At 60.2% G+C, this 19,978-nt stretch overlaps 2 protein-coding genes and 1 long non-coding RNA gene across 5 annotated transcripts in view; 1 reads left to right on the top strand and 2 right to left on the bottom strand.

Annotated features, from left to right (window-relative positions):
* Nucleotides 1-4,489, bottom strand: part of Eml1 (EMAP like 1) — a 146,428-nt gene extending 141,939 nt beyond the window's left edge. For 2 of the 3 annotated variants that reach the window (XM_087195563.1, XM_087195567.1), the window contains exon 1: nucleotides 4,317-4,489. In XM_087195563.1, coding sequence (XP_087051689.1) covers nucleotides 4,317-4,344 — 28 coding nt within the window. In that variant the 5' untranslated portion in view covers nucleotides 4,345-4,489. The remainder of the gene's footprint in view (nucleotides 1-4,316) is intronic. The other variant, XM_087195566.1, reaches the window with a different exon arrangement.
* A 128-nt stretch (nucleotides 4,490-4,617) lies between these two features.
* LOC147822831 (uncharacterized) lies at nucleotides 4,618-18,799 on the top strand. The gene is made up of 2 exons (XR_015445152.1): nucleotides 4,618-5,894; nucleotides 15,111-18,799. It is a non-coding gene; the product is annotated as an uncharacterized LOC147822831 (long non-coding RNA).
* Nucleotides 9,872-19,978, bottom strand: part of Cyp46a1 (cytochrome P450 family 46 subfamily A member 1) — a 24,983-nt gene continuing 14,876 nt past the window's right edge. Inside the window, exons 6-15 of the mRNA XM_004836974.4 lie at nucleotides 17,865-18,003; nucleotides 17,394-17,504; nucleotides 16,502-16,652; nucleotides 16,100-16,162; nucleotides 15,408-15,480; nucleotides 13,415-13,499; nucleotides 13,040-13,150; nucleotides 11,044-11,132; nucleotides 10,637-10,703; nucleotides 9,872-10,536 (exon numbers count right to left, since the gene is read on the bottom strand). Of these exons, the coding sequence (XP_004837031.1) occupies nucleotides 10,366-10,536; nucleotides 10,637-10,703; nucleotides 11,044-11,132; nucleotides 13,040-13,150; nucleotides 13,415-13,499; nucleotides 15,408-15,480; nucleotides 16,100-16,162; nucleotides 16,502-16,652; nucleotides 17,394-17,504; nucleotides 17,865-18,003 (1,060 nt within the window). The 3' untranslated portion in view covers nucleotides 9,872-10,365. The remainder of the gene's footprint in view (nucleotides 10,537-10,636; nucleotides 10,704-11,043; nucleotides 11,133-13,039; nucleotides 13,151-13,414; nucleotides 13,500-15,407; nucleotides 15,481-16,099; nucleotides 16,163-16,501; nucleotides 16,653-17,393; nucleotides 17,505-17,864; nucleotides 18,004-19,978) is intronic.

Below are 19,978 nucleotides of genomic sequence, written 5' to 3'. Positions count from 1 at the left end.
GCTTCTGCAACCAGCGTCTGGCTTTTATTTCAACAGTGCCAAGAAGAATACCAGGTAAGCGGCCACAAATAAACCCTATCTCATTTGCTGTCTCAAGAATCCTCGATTTGAATTGACAGAAGCCACTAATTTACATTTCACAGCTGAATTCCTTTCTGTTTGTTTGTTTCAGATAGGGTCTCACTGTGTAGTTCAGGCTGGCCTTAAATTTGCAGGGATCCCCTTGCCTCAGCCTCCTAAGTGCTGAGATGACGGCTCCCACCACCATGCCCAGCTATCCTAGTCGAGTCCCTGATACCAGAGCTTCTAACCTGTATTTCTTGCATCCACATAAAGGCTCCTGAGGATGGGACAGAGCCTGGAGCTGGCCCTGGCCAGGAGGACACACCGTGAGCTTCCTGGAGGCCAGGTGCCTCTACCAGCGCAGGGCCCAGCAGGTGCGGGAACCTGGCACGGAAATCTGGCCTGGTGCGCAGCCCAAGCTGCACACCGGCGGGCGAAGTGAGCCATGCCGCATCCCACAGCTGCCCTCTGGGGGGCCAGATTCAGCCCCCGCCCTCCACCTGGGTCACAGCCGCCAGCCATCCGCAGTGAAGAGGAGCAGTTCCTGCCTGAGACCCAGCTGCCCTCAGCCCTGCGCGCCGAAGCTCACACGGGATTAAAAGGCTTCACCTCCTGAGCTACCCGTGGTGCCCCTCGGTGGTGCCGCGGCCCCGCTTCACCCTTACACAGAGGCCTGCGGCTCCAGGCCTGTGTCCAGGCGGGGCGTCCCCACAAGGGCTCTTACAGGCCAACCTGGCCCACCCGCAGACGCCGCAAGACGAGCATTTGGCCTCTGGGTCCTCCTTAGAGGATGTGGCCTCAGGTCTCCGCCTCCCGGGCCCTCGATGCCCCCACACCCAGCAGCTGCCGGGTCTCTGCGTTGCCCTTGTCCCTGTCCCCTTCTCCTTAGGACCATCTCACCAGTCTTCGCTGAGCTCTTGGCCTCCAGATTCTCTCTGTAGTCCCTCTACCCACAGCACTGAAGCAAAGTCACCTCCCTAGCTCCAGAGCCTTCGATGGCTCCCTGTTGCCCAAGGGAGGAAGGCTGAACACAGTTACCCGTCTAGAAAGGCGGGAATCACACAGCCCTTGTGCACAGGAGGGGAGCAGAGGAGAGGCTGTGGCCCAGGGGCCTCTTGAGGGAGCTCTCCGAGAGCAGGGCCTCCAGAGATGCTCCCTGGCCAGAGGACACGGTGGTCAGCCGGTGAGTTCAAAGAACAAAGCCCAGGTCTCTGCTGCCTCAGCCTCGGGGACAGTGACATCACCTAGAACCTGCTCTCACTGAGGCTGAGAGCCCGGGAGAGAGCTGGGGGGGTGGGGACATGGGAGGCGGGGGCTTGGGGCAAGAAGCTGGGGGCACCAGGTGAGCCATGGGGTGGCCCCAGCCCCCAGGCCCATCATGAGCCCAGCAGAGGTTCCCGAACAGCCAAGTGCATGAGGCCTTTTGGGGACCCCAGCCCCCCACCCCATGAATCCAGGCAGGGGGTCACAGGGAAGAGAAATGCACCCAGCTTGGGGTCCACCGTCACCATGCCCACCACGGCAGGGCCAGCATCCCACTGGGAAGGCCCAGAGAGGGTAAGTAACTTGCCCAAGGCCACAGAGCAGGGCCGGAGACCAGGGATTTGAACTCCGGGCTTGGATCATTTCTCTGGGAACAGCAGCTGGGAATCATGCAGTTGTTCTGCTGGGCTGGAAAGTTTCCCAGCCACCAGGGCAGCTGATCCCCCACAGAGCCTGGAATCTCTTCCTGCCAGGAGGGGAGAGGGAACCCCACAAGGTCAGAGGCAGGAAGGGGCCGGAGCAGCCCCAGGATGTGCAGAGCCAGCCCTTCCGGGGCTCCTGTACTCCAGGGAGGTGCCAGGACTCACCCACCCTGTCACACACCAGCAAGGAAAACAGGCAGCTCCCTACTTGTTGTTGTGGTTGTTTGGTTTTTTGAGACAAGGTCTCACTGTGTAGCCCAGGCTGACCTTGAACTTGCAGTGATCCTCCCGACTCAGCCTCCCAGGTACTGGGATGACAGGCGTGTGCCACCATGCCTGACTCAAGGGAAGCTCCCTGTTTTACAGATGAGGAAACTGAGGCAGGGTCAGGTGACATGATGCATTGTAGGCTCTCCCCAAACCTAAGAGCCAGCACAAGGCATGGGGTGCCGGCACTATGAAGGACATGCTCTGAACTGGCCGGGACTCCTGCTATAAATATGGTGCTGACTCGGGTAACCTTAGCTGCCCGCTGCTGCCCAGGCCCAAGCCCAGGGCCTTGCATCCCCAAGCCTGCGCCTCCCACCGCTCTCCTGCTCTTCAGACTCTTCCAACACCATGTTCTTCCAACAGGCTCCAAGGGCTTGCAGGCTGAGCGGAGAGCACTCTCTCTGGAGGGGAAGGGGCACTGCTGCGGACGGATCCTCCATGGCACCTGCCTGCCCCTTGGTCCAGGGAGCTCCCCAGCCGAGGGGCCAACCTGGGCCCTGTGCAGACAGAGCACGGGACCTCATGCCAGTCTCTGTTCCACCATTTAGCAGCTGGGTGACTCTGGGCAAGCTGTGATTAGCATGCACGGTTCTCTCCAGGGCATAAAAGTCTGTCCACTGTGTCCACCACAAAGTCCAGCATGGTGGTGCACACCTGTATTCCCTCCTCTCCTTCTCTGGGTGGTACACAGGGTCTCACTAGGTACCCCAGGGTAACCTTGAACTCTCTGGGATCCTTGGCCTCAGCCTCCCGAGTGCTGGGATTATAGGTGTGCACCACCACGCCCCTTATTGCCACTTCAGGATCTGATGTCTGCTGTTAACCCCACTCAACAGATGAGAAAGTTGAGACAACGCCCTTGAGTAAGCTGCCCAAGGTTACAGGGTGGCGAACAGGCAGTTGAGAACGTTTCCACGAGGGACACAGCCCCAAACAGGAAACCTATGTCACAGCAGCCTGCCAGGGGGCGGGATCTCAGAGATGCCCAGATGTCTGGCCACGCACTCCCCGGACCCCTTCTTCCACCAGAGCCTCCCGCTCAGTGGCGTCCTCCTCTGCCAGCGTGCTCTGCTTCCTGCGGCCTGGGCTCCGTGTGGAGCTGCCCGAGCCCTGACCTGGCCAGGAAGGACAGAGCCGGTAGGAACCAAACACTGCCTCCCTGCCGAAGGCCCCTCCCTGCTGGGTGGGATGGGGAGGGCAGGCCGCAGCCTCCTCCTTCTGCGTCTCAGCTGTACACCAGCGCGCTCAGCGCCGGCCATCGCCGGGCTAATATTGTCCTGGCCTTCCTGAAATACTCCCGGGCGGCTTTACATGCCCTAAAGCAGGGCCGCGTCCCGGGGCAGGGAGAGAGCTATTCCGGGTCGGCGTCAGGTGTGGGGCTCTGCTCCCGCCCAGCAATGCCTGGCGCCCGGGGAGACGGCCAGGCCAGGCTGCTTGTTCGGGTGCCCCCTCCTCCGCTGACACGCACACACACACGTGAGCACCCAGGCCAACTGCCGGTGCCCATAGCACCCCCAGCAGCTCCCAGGAGTGCCCATGACACACCAGACATGGCAGCCACGCCGCCCGCAGCACACGGCGCACTGGGCACCGTCCTCACTCTCCACTCCCACCTCGGGACTTGGAGGCTCAGAGACGCAAGCCACTTGCCCAAGGTCACCCAGCCTGGAAGTGAAAGAACTGGCGTTGGACCTGGGTGGCCTAGCTCCAGGGTCCCCGACGTCACCCCAGGATGGGACTGTCCCCAGAGCCCCGCCGCAGCTGGCTCAGGGACATCACCTTGGAAGGGGCCAGCAGCCAGTGCCCACCGCACCTCGTGCCAAGAGTGGCCAGGGGCACGTGCACAGGCCACAGAGTCTGGCCACCTCGCCAATCGAGGTCCCTGGCCATTTCCAGCCCGGAGGATTTGGGGGCCCGTGCCAGGGACCAGACCTCAGATCCATAGGGACCCCAGGGACGCTCCTCAGATAAATGTTCACAGCACCCATTTGCATGGGTGCCGGGGCCCGGGCGCCTGAGCCCACCCTGGGGTTCAGCCCATCCAGGTCCCTGTGCCCTGTGGGTCTCCTGGCCCCACCCGGAAGCAGGCAGGGCTTCCTGTTGCAGCCTCTGGGAAGGGGTGCGGCTGAACTTGGCTTTAAAAGTCAGGCTCCCCTGGCTTGGCCTGGCGTCGGGCTGGCAGGAAGAGGGTCCAGCTGCACAGCTGTCTGCAGCCTGTGGAGCCCTGGTGCCCTCCGAGACTGGCGGCCTTGGCTCTGCAACAGGAGCCGAGGTGGTAAATATAGCACTGCCACTCACCGGCGGAGGGGCCCTCGCCGTCCGACATGGTGCGGGCAATGGGCAGCTGCTGGCCCCCAGCCTGCAGGGACTCTTGAGACCTTGGTGGCTGTCACCCACCCTGCGGGGCTCAGGCTCCTCCGTGTCCAGCCCCGAGGCAGCAGCCCACCTCAGCCAGCCTGGCCACCCCCAGTGGGGCTGGGCAGATAAGAGCAGCTCCCGGCCAGCAGCCCAGGTGATTGGTGGATAATCTGGGACTGCCCTCCCTGCCCGGGCCTCACCGAGGCGGCTCGGAATGTCACCTGAGAAGCCACTGCACCCCTGGGTGCTTGGTCCCTGGGGGGCCCAGAGAGCTGCTCCCCAAGACTGCCCCAGCCCTGAGCCCGGGAAACGTCTGGGCCCTGGGGAGGAGACAAGGAGGTGACACCACGCGGAGTGCCACCTCTCACTGCTCTGATCACGGGCTCATGGGGTCTGCGTCACCTTGGGCAAAGTGACTGGCCAAGGAGCCGGCCCCACGGGTGTGGCGGGGACCTGTCTCCAAGGCCACAGGAAGGCCGACCCTGCCTAGGATTTTTGGTGATGGGCTGGGGCACCTTTGGGGGCACTTAGGTGTGGGGGGCTGGGATGACCTGGGACCTGCAGGGAGCCAGAGACTTTGTGCCTGGCACTAGGGCTGCTGGGAACACTGGCTAAGAGGACCCACCCTGCAAGCACCCAGCGTGCACTTGCTTCAGGCCAGGCCCCAGCCCAGCCTTACTCCAGGGCCCCAGGAGGGTCCAAGCCCCAAGATGCCTCCCACCCCAGTGCTGAGGTCTGCCTAGGGCTGCGGCAGAGAGCTTACTTCTTGTAAGGTGGCTTCAAGCCGGGGGAGAGAAGCAGCTTCTGAGGAGCTCTCAGAGAAATCAGAGGGCTTCCCGGAGGAGCTGGGGTCTGAGTGACCTTGTTAAAGGGCAAGCAAGTTCCTCAGGGGAAGAGGGCTCCGGGGAGAGGGAGCAGAGGGTAAGAGGTGGCAGGTCCCCAAGTGCTTGTGGAGGGAGGCATTCAGGGCTGGGGAGGTCGGGGAGGCTTCCTGGAGGAGGGACCAGAGCCTCGGAAGAGTGAGGGGTGGGCATCCTGGCTACCAACTCTGTGTCCTTGCCTGGTCCTTGCCTGTCCACGTCTTGGTTGGCTCATGCTGTAGTGACAGGTACTGAGCTCACCATCACAAAGTGTACACAAGCTGGCGGAGCCTTTGGTTGGGGATACAGATGGAATTCAATGGCTTTGGGGTCGTTTCCCTGGGACTTGCCTGCGTGCATCCTGGGAGCCCCTTTGGTCCAGGGCAAACCAGGACAGTTGGTCATCCTGCGTCCCTCCAAACCAAGGTTTTTATTTTAATTGAAAAAAGAAAAAGCCAAGCCAAGCCAAGCCAGAGCAGTTTTGCGGCTGTGTCCAGAGCTCTTGGCCCCACCTCTGCTCCTGTAAACCCCTCCCTGCTTCCTCCTCACTCCCAGAACCACATAGAGACCGCGCCTGGGGTAACAAGACGGCCTCTAAGAGAGAAGCCAGCTGCCTCCAGCGCCCCGACCTGCCCAGTGGGAGGAGCCCTCCTGAAAGGTGGGAGGAGCCTCATCTATAAGGTGGGAGGAGTCTGTGAGGGGGAGGTCAGGACCGCCTTTGACGGAGCAGTGAGGCAGATCTCAGCCGCGCCTCTCCCCTGGGGGTGGGACCAGGACAGAGCCGCTGCTCTCCCTTGGTGCAGGAGGGAGGAGATTGGCGTGGGCTAGGGTCGGACACCTCCCAGGCCTGGCCTTGCTCAGTGTGGCTGTGGACGCTGTGGTCCCCTGGGCATTTTCCACATCTGGGGAGCGTTCGTGAGCACCTGCTGGGTCCTAACCCAGAGTTCCTGTCCCGGGCCGAACTGTCTCTGGCGCCAACCTGGGCAGAGCCTGTGACCCCGTCTTGGCTCGGTCTCCTGTGGTCCTGCTTGGGCTCCCTGGAGGGGCTGCTTCAACAGGGAGCCGGCGTGGAACAGAGCAGCCACGGGTCACAGGCCATTCCAGTCCCCCCTGGGGGCAGTGACAGATGACCCCAGTGTGGGCTGCGGGCGGGACTGTAGGCACCTCACCTTGCTGCTGCCTGGAGGTGCAGGAGCAGAGCAGGAAGGAGCTAGCGATGGGGGGCCTGGGACAGAGGCTGCCTGCACCAGCGCTCCTGGGTGACGGGGACCAGCCCAGCCCAGCCTAGCTTCGGTCTCTCCTTAAGAATGGGCCGTGACAAAGTCCACACCAGGGCCCAGAGCCATGTGGGCGTGCCACGTCCCACCCTGCAGCATCTGTCCGCCCAGTGTTCCCTCAAGGGGCCGGCCAGTGCTGGCTTCTCCTTCCTGTCCTTGGCCCCAAGGGCTTCCTGTTGTCCTTATTGTGGGAACATGTGACAGGAAAGGCAGCTCCACTCCCTGCTCCTGAGTTCTTGGCAGAGGGAATGGGCTCACGGCGTGTGTGTGTGTGTGTGTGTGTGTGTGTGTGCAGGGCACAGGTGTGAGAGCTTGCTCACAGGTGCTCGGCAGTGGATACCTGTGGGGGTGTGAATGCAAGAACATGTGTGTGACAGCATGTGATGTATGCTCCTGGCTGAGCATGTGCGTGTGATATGTAGGAGCTGCACACAAGTGTGTGTGTGTGTGTGCGCACGTGCAATGTGTACACACGTGTGTGGCCCTGGCTGCCACCAGCTGCCCCTGAAGCTCTGACTGTTCATGTGCTGCCAGCCCCAGGCTTGCAGGTGTCTGATGCCAACTTCCACAAGAACTGGGTGGGCACGACAGCCTGGCACGGCTCCCCTGGCCTGATGAGGGGACTCGGATCAGGAGGGATGGGCAGGGCCCAGGGAGGACCCCTGGGGGTGGTGAGGAGCAGGGAAGAGCTGGGCCCCCGGGCTGGTGAGATCACTGGGCTGGAAGCAGAGATCGGGCAGGCAGGGGTTGGGGCTCCTGAGGGTCGGGTGATGGGAAGGGCACCCAGGTGGGTGGGGACGGGAGGAAGCCCCGTCTGGCTGTCTCCTGCCCAGGCACCCAGAGCCTCCTCCCCGGGGGCCCCTCAGCAGAGGCGGGGCCTCATCTCCCATAGTGGCCATGGCTTGAAGGACAGTGGGTGCCACACTGGATGGCACAGCAGCCTCGGGTGCGTGGCCTTGGGCAGCTCATGACCCCAGCTGGCGTGGGGTGTGGGGGCCCCATGCTCCTCAACAGGCCCTGGCCCTCAGCAGCGCACACCAGGCCTCCTACCACCCGGGGTATGCAGCGGGCTCGGATCTCACCCTGTCACCCAGAGCCTTCGGGGACACAGACAGCCAACAGTGGCTCAGACATATGGAGAAACATACATGACACACACACGGGGTTCACACGAAGGCCCACACATACAACTCATATATGCAGGCTCTTACACAATGCACACAGAGAAACACAGGCTCACACACATGATTCACATACATGACACATACGGTTCACATACACACGCACACTCCCCTGCATGGCCCTGGGGCCGACCTCCCCCACCCAGCACCCCTGGCTCAGCCCAGACTCCCCAACTGACCCCACTTGGGTGGCCTTGGGCAGCACCCACCCTGCCTGTCCCCAGGCTCCCAGCCAGCAAAGAAGCCTGGGCGGCCAGGCCAGCTGCTTGGGGGACCCTGGGGGCTCAGTGGGTGGGTCTTGGGTTCCTGGAGATGGGAGCCATCGTCCTGAGGGAAGGGGCAGGAGTGGGGAGCTGGTGGGGAGCCCCCTCTGCCCTGGCCCTGGATGGGACAGGACCTTCCCGGGGGGCCTTGTACAGGGGCCCCAAGCTCCAGGGCAGCTGACCCTGGGCTGCCACCAGCGGGAGGCCACTCAGCAGACAAACCAGGTCCCTCCCCACCAGGTGTCTCCCCTCGGAGCCCTTGTCCTGGTCCCAGCCCCCACTGTTAGAGTAGGGATTGAGGGGTGGCCACAACTGCTGTCATCCCCTCTGCCCCACCCCGCCTCCCCAGCCAGAAGCAGCAGGGGATCTGGGCCTTGCCCGCCTGCTCAGCACTGCCCTGGAACCTCCCAGCCACCTGAAGGGTGCTGCTTGCCTCCTGCCAGCCCTCCAGGCCAGGCCAGAGCTGGACACGCAGCACCTGCAGGGCTGGGGACTCTTCTGGACCCCATCCTGCAGGAGCCCTGCCTCTGAGCTCCCTCAGCAGCCAGAATCCTCAGGCCACTCCCACTGGGGGCCCGCTGGCCTTCAGCAAGGGCTTGGGAGGGAGCAGCAGATGGGGCTGTAGGAAGTCTGGGCCAGCATGAAGGGCTCTGTGTCCTCATAGGGCCAGGGCCCAGCCCAGACTCCCAGCAGAGCCTTCCTTGGTCAGCAGCTAACGGCTATGGCTCGGCGGTGGCCTTTGCCACATGCTGGCTGGTGAAGTCCAGGAGGGCCACAGTCTCAGCCCCTGCTCCCAGAGCACAGGCCGGGGATCCCAGGCAGCACCCACACAGGGCTACGCTAGGGGGCTTCCGGCCTATGGCCAGGTGTGCAGTGAGGAACCTGCTCGCCCAGGCCACTGCCGCACGGAAGGAGGAGGGAGGCCCGCGCCCCGTCTGTGAAATGGGGCCGGCGCGGCACGTCACGCTCGGCGTTGCGCACTGCATCCCCGAGGCAGCCCGGGCCCGGCTTGGGCTCGCGACCTGCCCCGGCCTCGCCTGCAGGAGGCTGGCGGGGTCCCCCGGGTCGGGCCTGAGGACTCAGAGGCCCGCGAGGTGCAGAAGGCCTCACCCCGCTCTGCCTGCTGCTCCTCGGAGGACGCGAGCGCTGCTCCCGGGCGCCCCCTTGCGGCTTCTTGGGGAACTGCAGGCCTCGACTCCAGAAGAGCTCGCCCTGGCTTTCAGGGAGCAAGCAGTAAAGACGCTAAAGACGGTGGCCAGGCCTGGGCAGGAGGTCTAGGGCATGGGCCGGGGATGAGGGCTGCTGAAGTTCAAAGAAGGGTTGTAGAGGGAGAGAGGCGATTTCCAGCGATTTCCAGCAGGGCAGGTGGGCGGCCATGGGGGCCAGGGCAGGGTGAGAAGACAGCGCAGGTGCTGGAATCCGGGCCTGCTGTTCTCAGGGTGGGCAGGGCTCCGGGTGGGCAGAGGACGGTGGACACCGTGGACAGCTGGCGGGGCCCAGGGCTCAAGCATGGCGCTGAGGATCCTGAAGGCGGGGTGAAGGCAGTTGATCTCTGCGCCGCAAGGTGCGAGGCTAAGGACGCGCCCTGAGGAAGGGGCTGCCTGGGGGTTGCCGCCCCCCGGGCTCAGGCAGGGCAGGAAGGGTCGGTTTCCTCCACCCCTGCCCCTCCGGAGGGTTTCAGTCTCCCGGCTGGGGCGGCCCGATCCCCCCTCTGCCCGGTCAGGAGGTGCCAGGGGGTGGGTATGTGTGCCCGCTCCACCAGGACGCTCCAGGGAGGCCCCGAGCCTCCACACCAAGCTCGCAGAGCCTTGGGGCCGTCCTGGTAGCCTGGGACATACTCTGCCACGGTGGTGCCGTCTCGCTAACAGCTGCGCAGACAGAGGCGAGAGCACCGGGCTGGTGGCCTTTCGTTCATGCAGTCAACACACGTTTATTGGGCGTCGACTCTGTGCCAGGCCCCTGCAGCTGAGGGGTCGGAGGCGAAGCACACTCGGACCCTGCCCTCGGGGCGTGGGTCACGACGGTGGATACTCACGGTACAGTGCGGTCAGTGTGGTGTTAGAGGTAGCACAGGGGACACAAGGGAAGGACCCCGGCCCGGGTGGGCGACAGGGAGGGCTTCCTGGGGAACGGGGCACTTGGAGAGGCTGCAGGGTGTGGGCAAGAATTAGGGCGTCTGAGTGAGCGGCTGGTGCAGAGCTGGGGGAGCGGGGAGCCCTCGGTGGCAGTGGAATCAGAGGACCGCCAGGGAGGCCTCGCAGCCACAGGCGACAGGGGCACCGAGGGCGTGAAGCAGGCAGTCGTGGCGGCACAGGGCTGGCGGGAGCCAGGGCAGAGGGGCCAGGGAGGGGACAGGGCGCGGGCGGCCAGGGCAGCGGAGGTCGGCGTGGACGGCGCGGTGGGAGGAGTCAGCAGGGCGGCGGTGGGGGTGCGGGCTGCCAGCCCCGGGGCCGCAGGGTGCACAGCACGGGGTCCAGTGGCTTGAGAGTGGCCTGCTCCTGCAGCCCGTAGCGCTGCCCGGGCACCAGGCGGAACTCCAGCCTCTGCAGCAGCTTGGCCATGACCACCTTCACCTCCATCTGCAGGCCGAGGGCGGGAAGGGGAGCGGCGTGGGGCAGGGAGAGTCCTGCCCGCCTCCCACCTCACCCCCGCACGGCCCAGCCCGGCCCACACCCCTACCTGAGCAAACTGCTGCCCGATGCAGGAGCGGTGGCCCAGGGAGAAGGGGAAGTAGGTGAACCGAGGCCTGGGGGAGAGAGCAGGGTGGGGTTGGTGCAAGGGATGCAGCAGTGACGCGGCCTCCCCTTGCTGATGCCCGCTGTGAGCCGGGCACAGAAGCACCCGGAGCCAGCGCTGCGGAGCCCCGGGCCTGCCCTCCCATCCCCCCACGGTACACACCAGGAGGCAGGAACTGGGCTCAGAGGGGCAAAGCCTCTGCCCAAGGCCATTCGTCGGTCACATTCGGTTTGGGATCTGAACGCAGGCCGGGAGCATGGCAGCTGTGCCGCTGGCCGGGTCACCCAGCCTCTTCGAGCTGTGGCCGTGGTGACTGTCCTGCCACCTGGGGCAGCTTGGGAGGGACTTACTTGGGTGCTCCAGGGCCAAAGCGGTCGGGGTTGAAAGTCAGCGGGTCCTCAAAGTAGGTGTCCATGCGCCCCATGACATAGGTGCTGAACTGCTGGGCAAAGGAGCTAGGGTCCCAGGCTCTGGGGGGCTGTGTCCCTGGAGCCTCCCAACCCACTAGTGCATGACTTGGAGAGCAGCAGCCCCCACCCTCCGACCCCCAGGTAGGCAGCTGTGGCTGCCCACTGTCCCCCACAGCCAGCTGTGTGTGCTACACCACCCCACACCTGGCACAGCCCTCTGAGGAGCTACCATTGTGCAGATGATGAAACTGAGGCTCAGCAAACGGCTTGGTGGCTTGCTGGAAGCCACCCAGCAAGCTGTGGTCAAAATGAGGTCTGGGGTTTCTACACTGTTGATGGGAGTTGAAACTGGTACAGACGCTATGGTGACCAGTGTGGAGGATCCTCAAAATTCCACTCGACTCAGCTATTCTCAGAGTTAAAGACATCATATCACAGTGATCCACGCACACCAACATTTACAGCAGCAGAACTCATAATAGCTAAGTCTTGGAAGCAGCGCATGTGTCCATCAGCAGATGAACGGACAAAGAAAATGTGGTATTTATACACAACGGAGTACTACTCTGCCATAAGGAAGGACAGACTGGTGTAATTGTAGGAATGGATGCACCTGGAGACATAATGCTACGTGACAATACTTGGATGTGTGCTAGGGAGGCTGAGTGGAGCCAGGGATGGGGTGCGGGGGTGGGGGGCTGCTCACCCCGGGTCAAAACAAAAACAGGTACTGCCATGTGGCCGCTGCATCCCACCAAATTCACATGCTGAAGGTCTAACTTCAGAATGGAGCTGCCTTTGGTGAAGGGTCTTTAAAGAGGCGATGCAGTGAAAGTGAAGTCCGTGGCCCTAGTCAGTGTCACTATGACCTTAAAATAGCAAGATGCAGATGCCCAGGACCAAGTGAAGATGGGAACAGGGCACATGAGAGCCAGGGGAGAGGCCTTGGGGGAAACCAGCCCTGTCCACGCCTTGACCTTGACCTTTCTGTGGTGGAGGCCCCCACTCTGTGGCACTTGGCAAACCCACACGATCCCTGCTTCACAACCACACACAAAGTCGGCTCTGCTGGGTAAGAGCTTAGCTTTCTAAAGAAAAATGGAAAATTCCTAGAGGGCAATGAAAGTAAATATCCTGAGCTCAGGATGGGGAAGGAGTTCTTAGAGAGGACAAAACGAGAAAGCTAACCAAGAAAAGAGGGTAAGAACCTCAGATTGTCAAAAATGCATGAATGGGTCGGGGATTTAGCTCAGTGGTTCTGTTGCCTGCCTCGCAAGCGAAATTTCCAGACTTTGATCCCCAGTACCAAAAAAAAAATTGCATGAATGAAGACAAGCCACAAATCTTGGGAAACACTTCCAACACAGAAAACAGACAGGATCTCTACATGAGTGTGTTGGTTTTTTAAAGCCAAACAACTGAAAAGGGAAAACCAAGCCAGCATCTCACAGAAGAGGAAAAAGCAGGCAGGGATGGTCTACCTCACCAGGGACCAGAAAGTGCAACCCAAGACCACTGCAAAGTGCTTGTGGATGTGTGTTTGGTTGGCAAAGAGTTAGACACCAGGCCGTCAAGAGTGGTGAAGGGAAGAGCAGGTGTCTTCCGAGCCACTAGGGCCGTCCGAGCTGACACGGCCACTTGGGAAAATGATTTGGGACAAGCTTGTAACTCCAAGGCCCAGTGCCCCACATCTGCCTCTCTCTCCTGCGTGGGTGCCCCAGAGACACGTGGACAGGAACGCCCAGAGCTGCGGGGTGCTGGGGACCCCTCCCAGGCCTGCGGCCAGGACTGCACCAGTCAAGGCAGGATCAGACGAGAGAGCACAGGGCGGCAGGAGAGCCTGGAGCAGCAATGTCACAGACCCCGGGCCTCCATGGAGTCCCTGACCGGCCACCCCAGTGGGAGTAACAGGCCGCCCACCCGGAGCCCCACGCACCAAGAGGGGGGTGTTGCCGGGCACTCTGACCCCATCGATCAGGGTCTCCTCTTCCAGCAGGCGGAAGGTGCCCCAGGCTGGGGGGTACAGCCTCAGCGACTCCTTGAGGACCTGTAGGTGCCATGGGGAGATGGCAAGTCACAAGTCCCCCGGGACGTGCCCCACACCCCATCCCAGGACTGGGTCCCCAGCAGGAGCCTTCGCCACCTCCTCCTGGGACAGACGGAGGAACTGAGGCCCAGAGGAGAAAGGAGTTGAGTGGGGACAAGAAGCCAGGGCTCCTCCGTCACAGACAGGAGACTGGGGCAAGTGGGGAGGCGGCATTCTGATGACAAATTGCCCGCATCCGCCCAGAAGCTTCTCCTGCGCCCACACCTGAGACAGGTACTGCAGTCTGCCCAGGTCCTCGTAGTCCAGGTGCCTCTTAGAACCAATGACCTCATCCACCTCAGCCTGCAGCCTGTCAGATGAGACACGGTGAGGGCCATTGCCAGAGACCTCTGCCCACTGCAAGTCCTGCCAACCCCGCCGCGTCTGGGGCAAAAGCAAGAAGCAGGTCCCTCGGAGACCTCAGAGCACCCCGCTTTGGCATCAGCTGTAGGAGATGACTCGCCCATGCCAGAGGTGCCATCCTGGCCTGGGTGACAGTGGTCAATGGCTAGGGACAGCGGTGAAGCAGCCCAGGGAAGCTGGCTGGGCTAGGTTTGGAATGGGATGGACTGGAGGGCTGGTGGGTCCCCCAGTGGCAGGATGCGTGCCTAGCCTGACATGGGGGCCTGATCCTCACTAACACCGAGAGAGGGAGGCGGGGAGGGAGGGAGAGAGAGGAATTGGATACTTCCCACCCGTGAGGACTGCTATGGGCAAGAAAAAAAGTAAAGAAAAAATATCAAGTGTTGCTGAGGATACAGAGAAACTAGAGCCCTGGTGCACGGTTGTGGGCATGTAAAACAGTGCAGCTGCTGTGGAAACACCAGCCATTCCTCAGAAAACCGAACAAGGGTTTCCACGCAGCCCAGCAGTTCCCCCCAGTGTCCACCCTAAAGAACTGAAGGCAGCAGCTCTGGGAGCTAACAGAGCATCCCTACTCGCAGCATCCACCACCCGTGGACTGCTGGGTGGGGAACCCCGATGTGTCCATCCACACCACGGTATGGGATCCGCTTGTGAAGGAAGGGGGTTCTCACGCCTGCTGCCACACAGGTGAAATAAGCCAGTCACAAAAAGGACAACGCTGCCCAGAGCCATTATAGAGGGGCCAAGAGTGGACAGACGCCCAGGTCAAGGGTGCTGGGGCTGGGACTGGAAGTAAGGAGTTGTGGAGGTTCAGAGCTCCAAGTTGGAAAGATGAGCATGCTCTGGAGGCGGTGCCAATGTCTCAACAGCATGCGTGAGCTTCCTGCCACTGAATGCACGCTTACAAATGGTCAAAGCACTGAATTGTAGCTGGGTGTGGTGGTGCATGCCTGTGATCCCAGCACTCCTGGAGGCTGAGGCAGGAGGATCACAAGTTTGAGCCCAGCCTGGGAAACTCAGTGTCTCAAAATTGAAAAACAATTTAGAAAGGGTTGGGGAGGTAGTGCCGTGTGCAGGCCCTGCATTCCATCTGCAGCACTTCAAGAGAAGAAAAAGGGTGAATTTTACATTATATATTTTTTACCACAAGTAAAACACACAGAGGACTGGGGAAGAGGGGACAATACCAGGGGACAGGGCTGTGATGAACTTCGTGAAGGACTGGGCAGACCTGGGGCTGCGGGACACAAACTCCACCTGTGGTAGCCCGTGACTCCGGTGGCTGGGCGCCGTGGGTGAGTTTGCTATTGTTATCATTTTAACTTTTATGATTTTTCACAATTTTTTTTGTAGTGCTGTGTGTGCTAGGCAGTTCCTATGCCACAGAGCTACAGCCAGTCAGCCAATTTTTTATATAAATGTGTGTGACTATTAAATACATATTTTAAACCAAATACATATTTTAAACTTTCTGTATGTTCACAGATAATGTTTCATTCTGCCTTTTGATGCTGAAGATGACTAACACTTTTTTATTTGTTTTGTTCTTTCAAAGAGGATTTGCTATGTCGTCCAGGCTGGCCTTGAACTCTGGATCCTCCTGCCTCAGCCTCCTGAGAGCTGGGATTACAAGTTTGCACCACCACACTTGGTGACGACTGACACTTGAACCCCAGGCCTTCATCCTCCCAGTGTGCCCATCGCAGGGGGCCTTTGTGCTTGGTTGGGGAAACGGCAGGTGCAAAGGCCCCGGGTGCTGGCAAGCAGAGGTTTTGCCATGAAAGAAGTGCCATGGCCTTGGGAATGAGACATCAGAAAAGCCCCTCTGCCAACCCCCAGGGCGGCGCCGTACCTCGCCACGATCTCTGGCTGGCGGCACAGCTCCATCACCGTGAAGGCCAAGTGGTTGGCAGAAGTCTCGTGACCTGGGGGCAGAGGGGGCAGCGGCTGCTTCACGCATCCTGGGCTGCTGGTCAGCTGGCCTCGGAGGCCGAGGGCAGACAGGGGACAGCACCAGCGAGAGGGGCAGCGCTGGCTCAGAGGCTGGCAGTCCGGGCCGAGCTGACAGTCAGCGCCCAGGCTCTGCAGGGCTGGGGCTACAGCTGAGCACCACCTGTGCCACCAAGACCCGCAGAGCCACCTGGGGACGTGGGCAGAGGCGGCTCGGGCACTCGGCCACTTTCCCCGGGGCGGATGCCTCTGGAAACCACCCGGGCTCCCTGCAGGCGGGCGTGGAGGCTGAGGGGCAGTTTCCTAGGTGACCGGGACACTCAGAGCCACTGAGTGAGCAAATGTGCCTCGTGGCCCAGTGCCTCTTTGTGCCGATCTGATGAAGGCCCCACGGCTTCATGCGGGGCAGGACCGGACGCCAGCTCGGCCCAGCCTGGACACAGCCACGGGACTGCAGAGAGGGGTCCCCGCCCTCGCCCAGCCCCAGCAGAGCTCTCAGGCACCCCACTGCCTCTCAGTCTGGGCTCGGGTGATGCAAGGCGCCCGCGGTTTCCCAAAAGGTCTGAGCCCTGGGCCGTCTGGGAAGCTACACACCGGCAATGAAGAAGGTGACAAAGTTGTCCAGCAGGACCTCGTCGTCCCGGGCCCCCTCTTCAGCTGAAAGACAAAGAGACCTTCAGTGCCCGCCCCAGGGTCCTGGCTCCCCTTCCCCACGCTCATGAAAGAGCCAGCTGTCAGCTGGACTGCGGGGAACGCCTGTCATTCCAGCACTCTGGGAGGCTGAGGCAGGAGGACTGCAAGTTCCAGCCCTGCCTGGGCAACTTAGCGACTTTGCCAGACCCTGTCTCAAAATGAAAACTAAAAAAAGGTGCTGCGAGGTAGCTCGGCGTGAAGGCCCCGGGTCCAACCCCAGTACAAGAGAGAGAGGGGAGGAAGGGAAAGGGCAGAAGTGAGCCACCCGTCTAGAAGCCGGACATTGTAGGCCGGGCCGCGCACCTTTGAGGAGCTGCGTGAGCACGTCCACGGGGACGCTGTCGCCCCGCTGCAGGGCCTCTCGGCGCCGCTGGACCCAGTCCTTGCCCACCTGGCGCAGGAGGCGGATGCTCTCGCGGATCTCCCGCAGCTGCTTCCTCCAGCCCGGCAGGAACTGGAAGAGCCGAGGCTCAGGGGCGCGGACCGGACCGCACCCGCCTGCCCGCGCGCCCCACCCCAGGACGGACATCCGCAGCGCGGCCGGCCGGGGGCCCAGGAAAGTGAGGGAAGTCTAGAAAAGACGAAGCGTCGGGGACGGCGTCCGGACCGGAAGGAGGCCTTGGGGAGCCCTGGGACGTGACAAGGAGGCCCGCAGGGTGGAGACAGTTAGGACGGCACCACAAAAGAGGAAATCATGCCCAAGGGAAGAGAAGTGGAATCAGCGGCTGAAAAGATGGGGTGGCATTGGGGGCTGCAAGCTCAGAAAGTGAAGTCCCAAGGCACAAGAGGGGAACCTGGAGGTCAACTCGGGAATCACCTTTCCCCTGTCTTCCTTCTTCATGTCTGGAATAAGGAAGTGATAGCTGGAGCTACAGCAGTCATCTTATGACAATGAGGTGATGGCTGAGGACAGGGGAACACAAAGACAGAAGGATTCGGGAATATCTGATGTGGGGGAGCCACCGCAGCCACCCTAGATTGCCTGCTTCGGGGATCATTTAATGTGAGAGAGAGATTAACTCCTAACTTACAGTTCACCACTTTGACTTTGTGCCTGTGCTTTAGGCAATGCCCACAAATCCTGGTACCAGATATTAACACCCATTCTGAGAAAACGACTGCAGGATGTGCCTCAGCGAACACAGGCAGCACAGCTACGGAGGCTGGTCCTGGGGAGCAGGTGGTGGGGTGGTACCTTCGCAAGAGTGTTGCGGGACGCACTGATGCCCTCCAGCATCACTTTCACCGCCTGCGACAGAGGCTTCTGGGCACCCAGCAGCATGCTGGTCTCCATCCCGAAGGCTGCCTGGGGGTGAGAGGAGGGTGTGTCATACCTAGGGGTGGGAGGACAGCAGAGCCAGGCAGAGCTGGGACTCAGGCCTGGGCCACACAATGCCTGTGCACAGTGCACCGCTCCTTATGGGAGCACAGCCCAGGCCAGGCCCCGAATCTCTGGGTGTTGGTGTCTAGAGAATCAGCAGCTGCCCCAGACTCACGCTAAGTTGCTTTGAATATCCAAGGAAGCAAAACATGGAGAATATGGGGAGCACAGTGAAGGGGCAGCTGGTACACAGAGCAGCAGGAGGCAGGGGAGGCGAGCAAGGGGAGGAAGAGGGGAGAGAGAGGACCCCGCCCCACGTGCCCCTCCGGGAAACTGGCCCATCACCTTGGCCAGGATGTCAATGGTGGCGCAGGTCAGCATGTCCTGCATGGACACCGGGGTCTGCCCATCTGCCTTGGCCTCCAGGATCTCCACCAGCTGCCCGGCCTTCTCGTTGAATGTTTCCATCAAGCTGACCAGGGAGCTGGGGAGACAGCACAGGCATCAGCGGCCACCAGGACCGGCCCTGCTCTGAGCGCGCCCTGTGCCCTGCCTTTCTGCAGAGCCAGCGGGGCCTCCTCGCCTCTCTGACCTCTGCTCCAGGTGCAGATGGTAGCCTGGGGCCTCACCATTCCCTCCCCTTCTGATGGACACTGCCCCTTTGCCTTGTCTTGGTGGTTTTGTAGGTCCTCTGTCTGCCAGTGTAGACCCCACTCTGACAACGGGGCACAGCAGACTAAGACTCAGGGCCTCTTGGAGTCCACGATGCGGCTACTTTCACCCCCTCATCCTTGCTCACATCCCGCCCTTGCCTGCCCTGCCCCAGGCCACCATCTGCAGCCTTTCTCCTCATTTCACTTCTGTCCTTGGCCAATCACAGTGCCAAGCATAGATGGAGATGAGCTCAGAGCAGCTCAGAGCTCCTGGCCCACAGCACTCCCTGCCCTGGGACAGCTTGTTTCCTAGGCATACATGTCAGAAAGACATATGGAAGGATGCACTCCAGACTCACAAAAATAGTAGACCTGAGGGAGTGGAAGGGAACAGACTGTACTTTGTACACTATGTACTTCTGAGTCTTTATTAGAAGAAACTGCTGTTTTGTCACTAAAAGCATTTTTTATATTAACCTGAGTAAAAGGTACATGATTATTCTTTGTCCTGTTCCTTTTTTTTTTTTCTGGTACCAGGGGTCGAACTCAGGACCTTATGTTTTTGAGGCAGGCACTGTGCCACTGCACTAAAACCCCAGCCTCCCTCATCCTACTCTTTTTTTTCCCTCATCCTATTCTTCATCTTTTTTTGGGGGGGGGTGGTACCAGGGATTGAACTCGGGTCCTTCTGCTTGCAAGGCAGGTGGTGGAACCACTGAGCTCAATCCCTCACTCCTCCTATTCTTAATCTTGAAATTTAACAGGAAATTTGAAGTTATTTTCAAATGCAAAGTTAAAACCACTAAAAAGGACTGAGGGTATACAGTACTTGCCTGGCAAGCGTGAGGCCCTGGGATTGATCCATAGTAACACACACACATACACACATTCACACACTCACTACTGAAAAGATAAAATGAGAGAAGAGAAATAAAGGGACTAAGTTTTTACAGAGGCTGAGTAATGCTTTCATAGATACAGACATCTTTCAAAGCCTCTTTCATATACCTTGGGCGTTTATAATAAAATAGTCATCTCTATAATGATACTTATTGTAAATTTAGAAAATAAAAATGTTGGGGCCAGGGATGAAGCTCAGTTGTGCTATGCCTGCCTGCCAAGCCCAAGGTCCTGAGTTCAATTCCCAGTACTGAAAAAAATTAATTAATTAATTAAAATAAAATGACAATGTTGACAGGGAGACCTGGTCTCAAAAAAAACCCCAATAAAAAATGAAATTAAATTTAAAAATCTGTAAATGTTAGCTGGGTGTGTTGGCACACATCAGTAATCCCATCTCTGTGAGAGGCTGAGGCAGGAGGATCACAAGTTCAAAACATTCTGGGGCTGGGACTTAGCACAGTGGCACCGTGCCTGTCTTGCAAGCACAAAGTCTTGAGTTCGATCCCCGGTAGTGGAAAAAAAAAAAGCAGTCTGGGCAATGCAGCAACTTAGTGAGACACTGTCTCAAAATTTAAAAAAAAACATTTAAAAATGGCTGGGGATGGAGCCAGTTCCACAAAACAAAACACACGGGACAGGCTGCGGGTGTCTGTGGCGGGACCACATGGCCACTGCTTAGCGGAGCCTTCATCCTCTGATGACCTGGAGGGGCCCTGAGCTTGGCTGCCTTAGTAATCGTGGCTGTCAGCACAAGCGTCTCAGAAGGAGAATGTGTTCAACAGAGGCCTCTCCTCCCGTCTGTGCCTTCTCACTTCTGGGGACTTCCCAGCAGGGGGACAGCCCATCCCTGGACTCAGGCACGGATCTGCCCAGTCTCCCAGCATTCCGGGGGGGGACAGGAAC

The sequence above is a fragment of the Heterocephalus glaber genome, unplaced genomic scaffold, assembly GCF_053883595.1.
Source record: "Heterocephalus glaber isolate CG9 unplaced genomic scaffold, H.glaber_assembly_v1.0 deba00001608, whole genome shotgun sequence".
NCBI lineage: Eukaryota > Metazoa > Chordata > Mammalia > Rodentia > Bathyergidae > Heterocephalus > Heterocephalus glaber.
The sequence above is the reverse complement of the archived record's forward strand: the minus strand, read 5'-3'. Positions and strand labels throughout refer to the sequence as shown.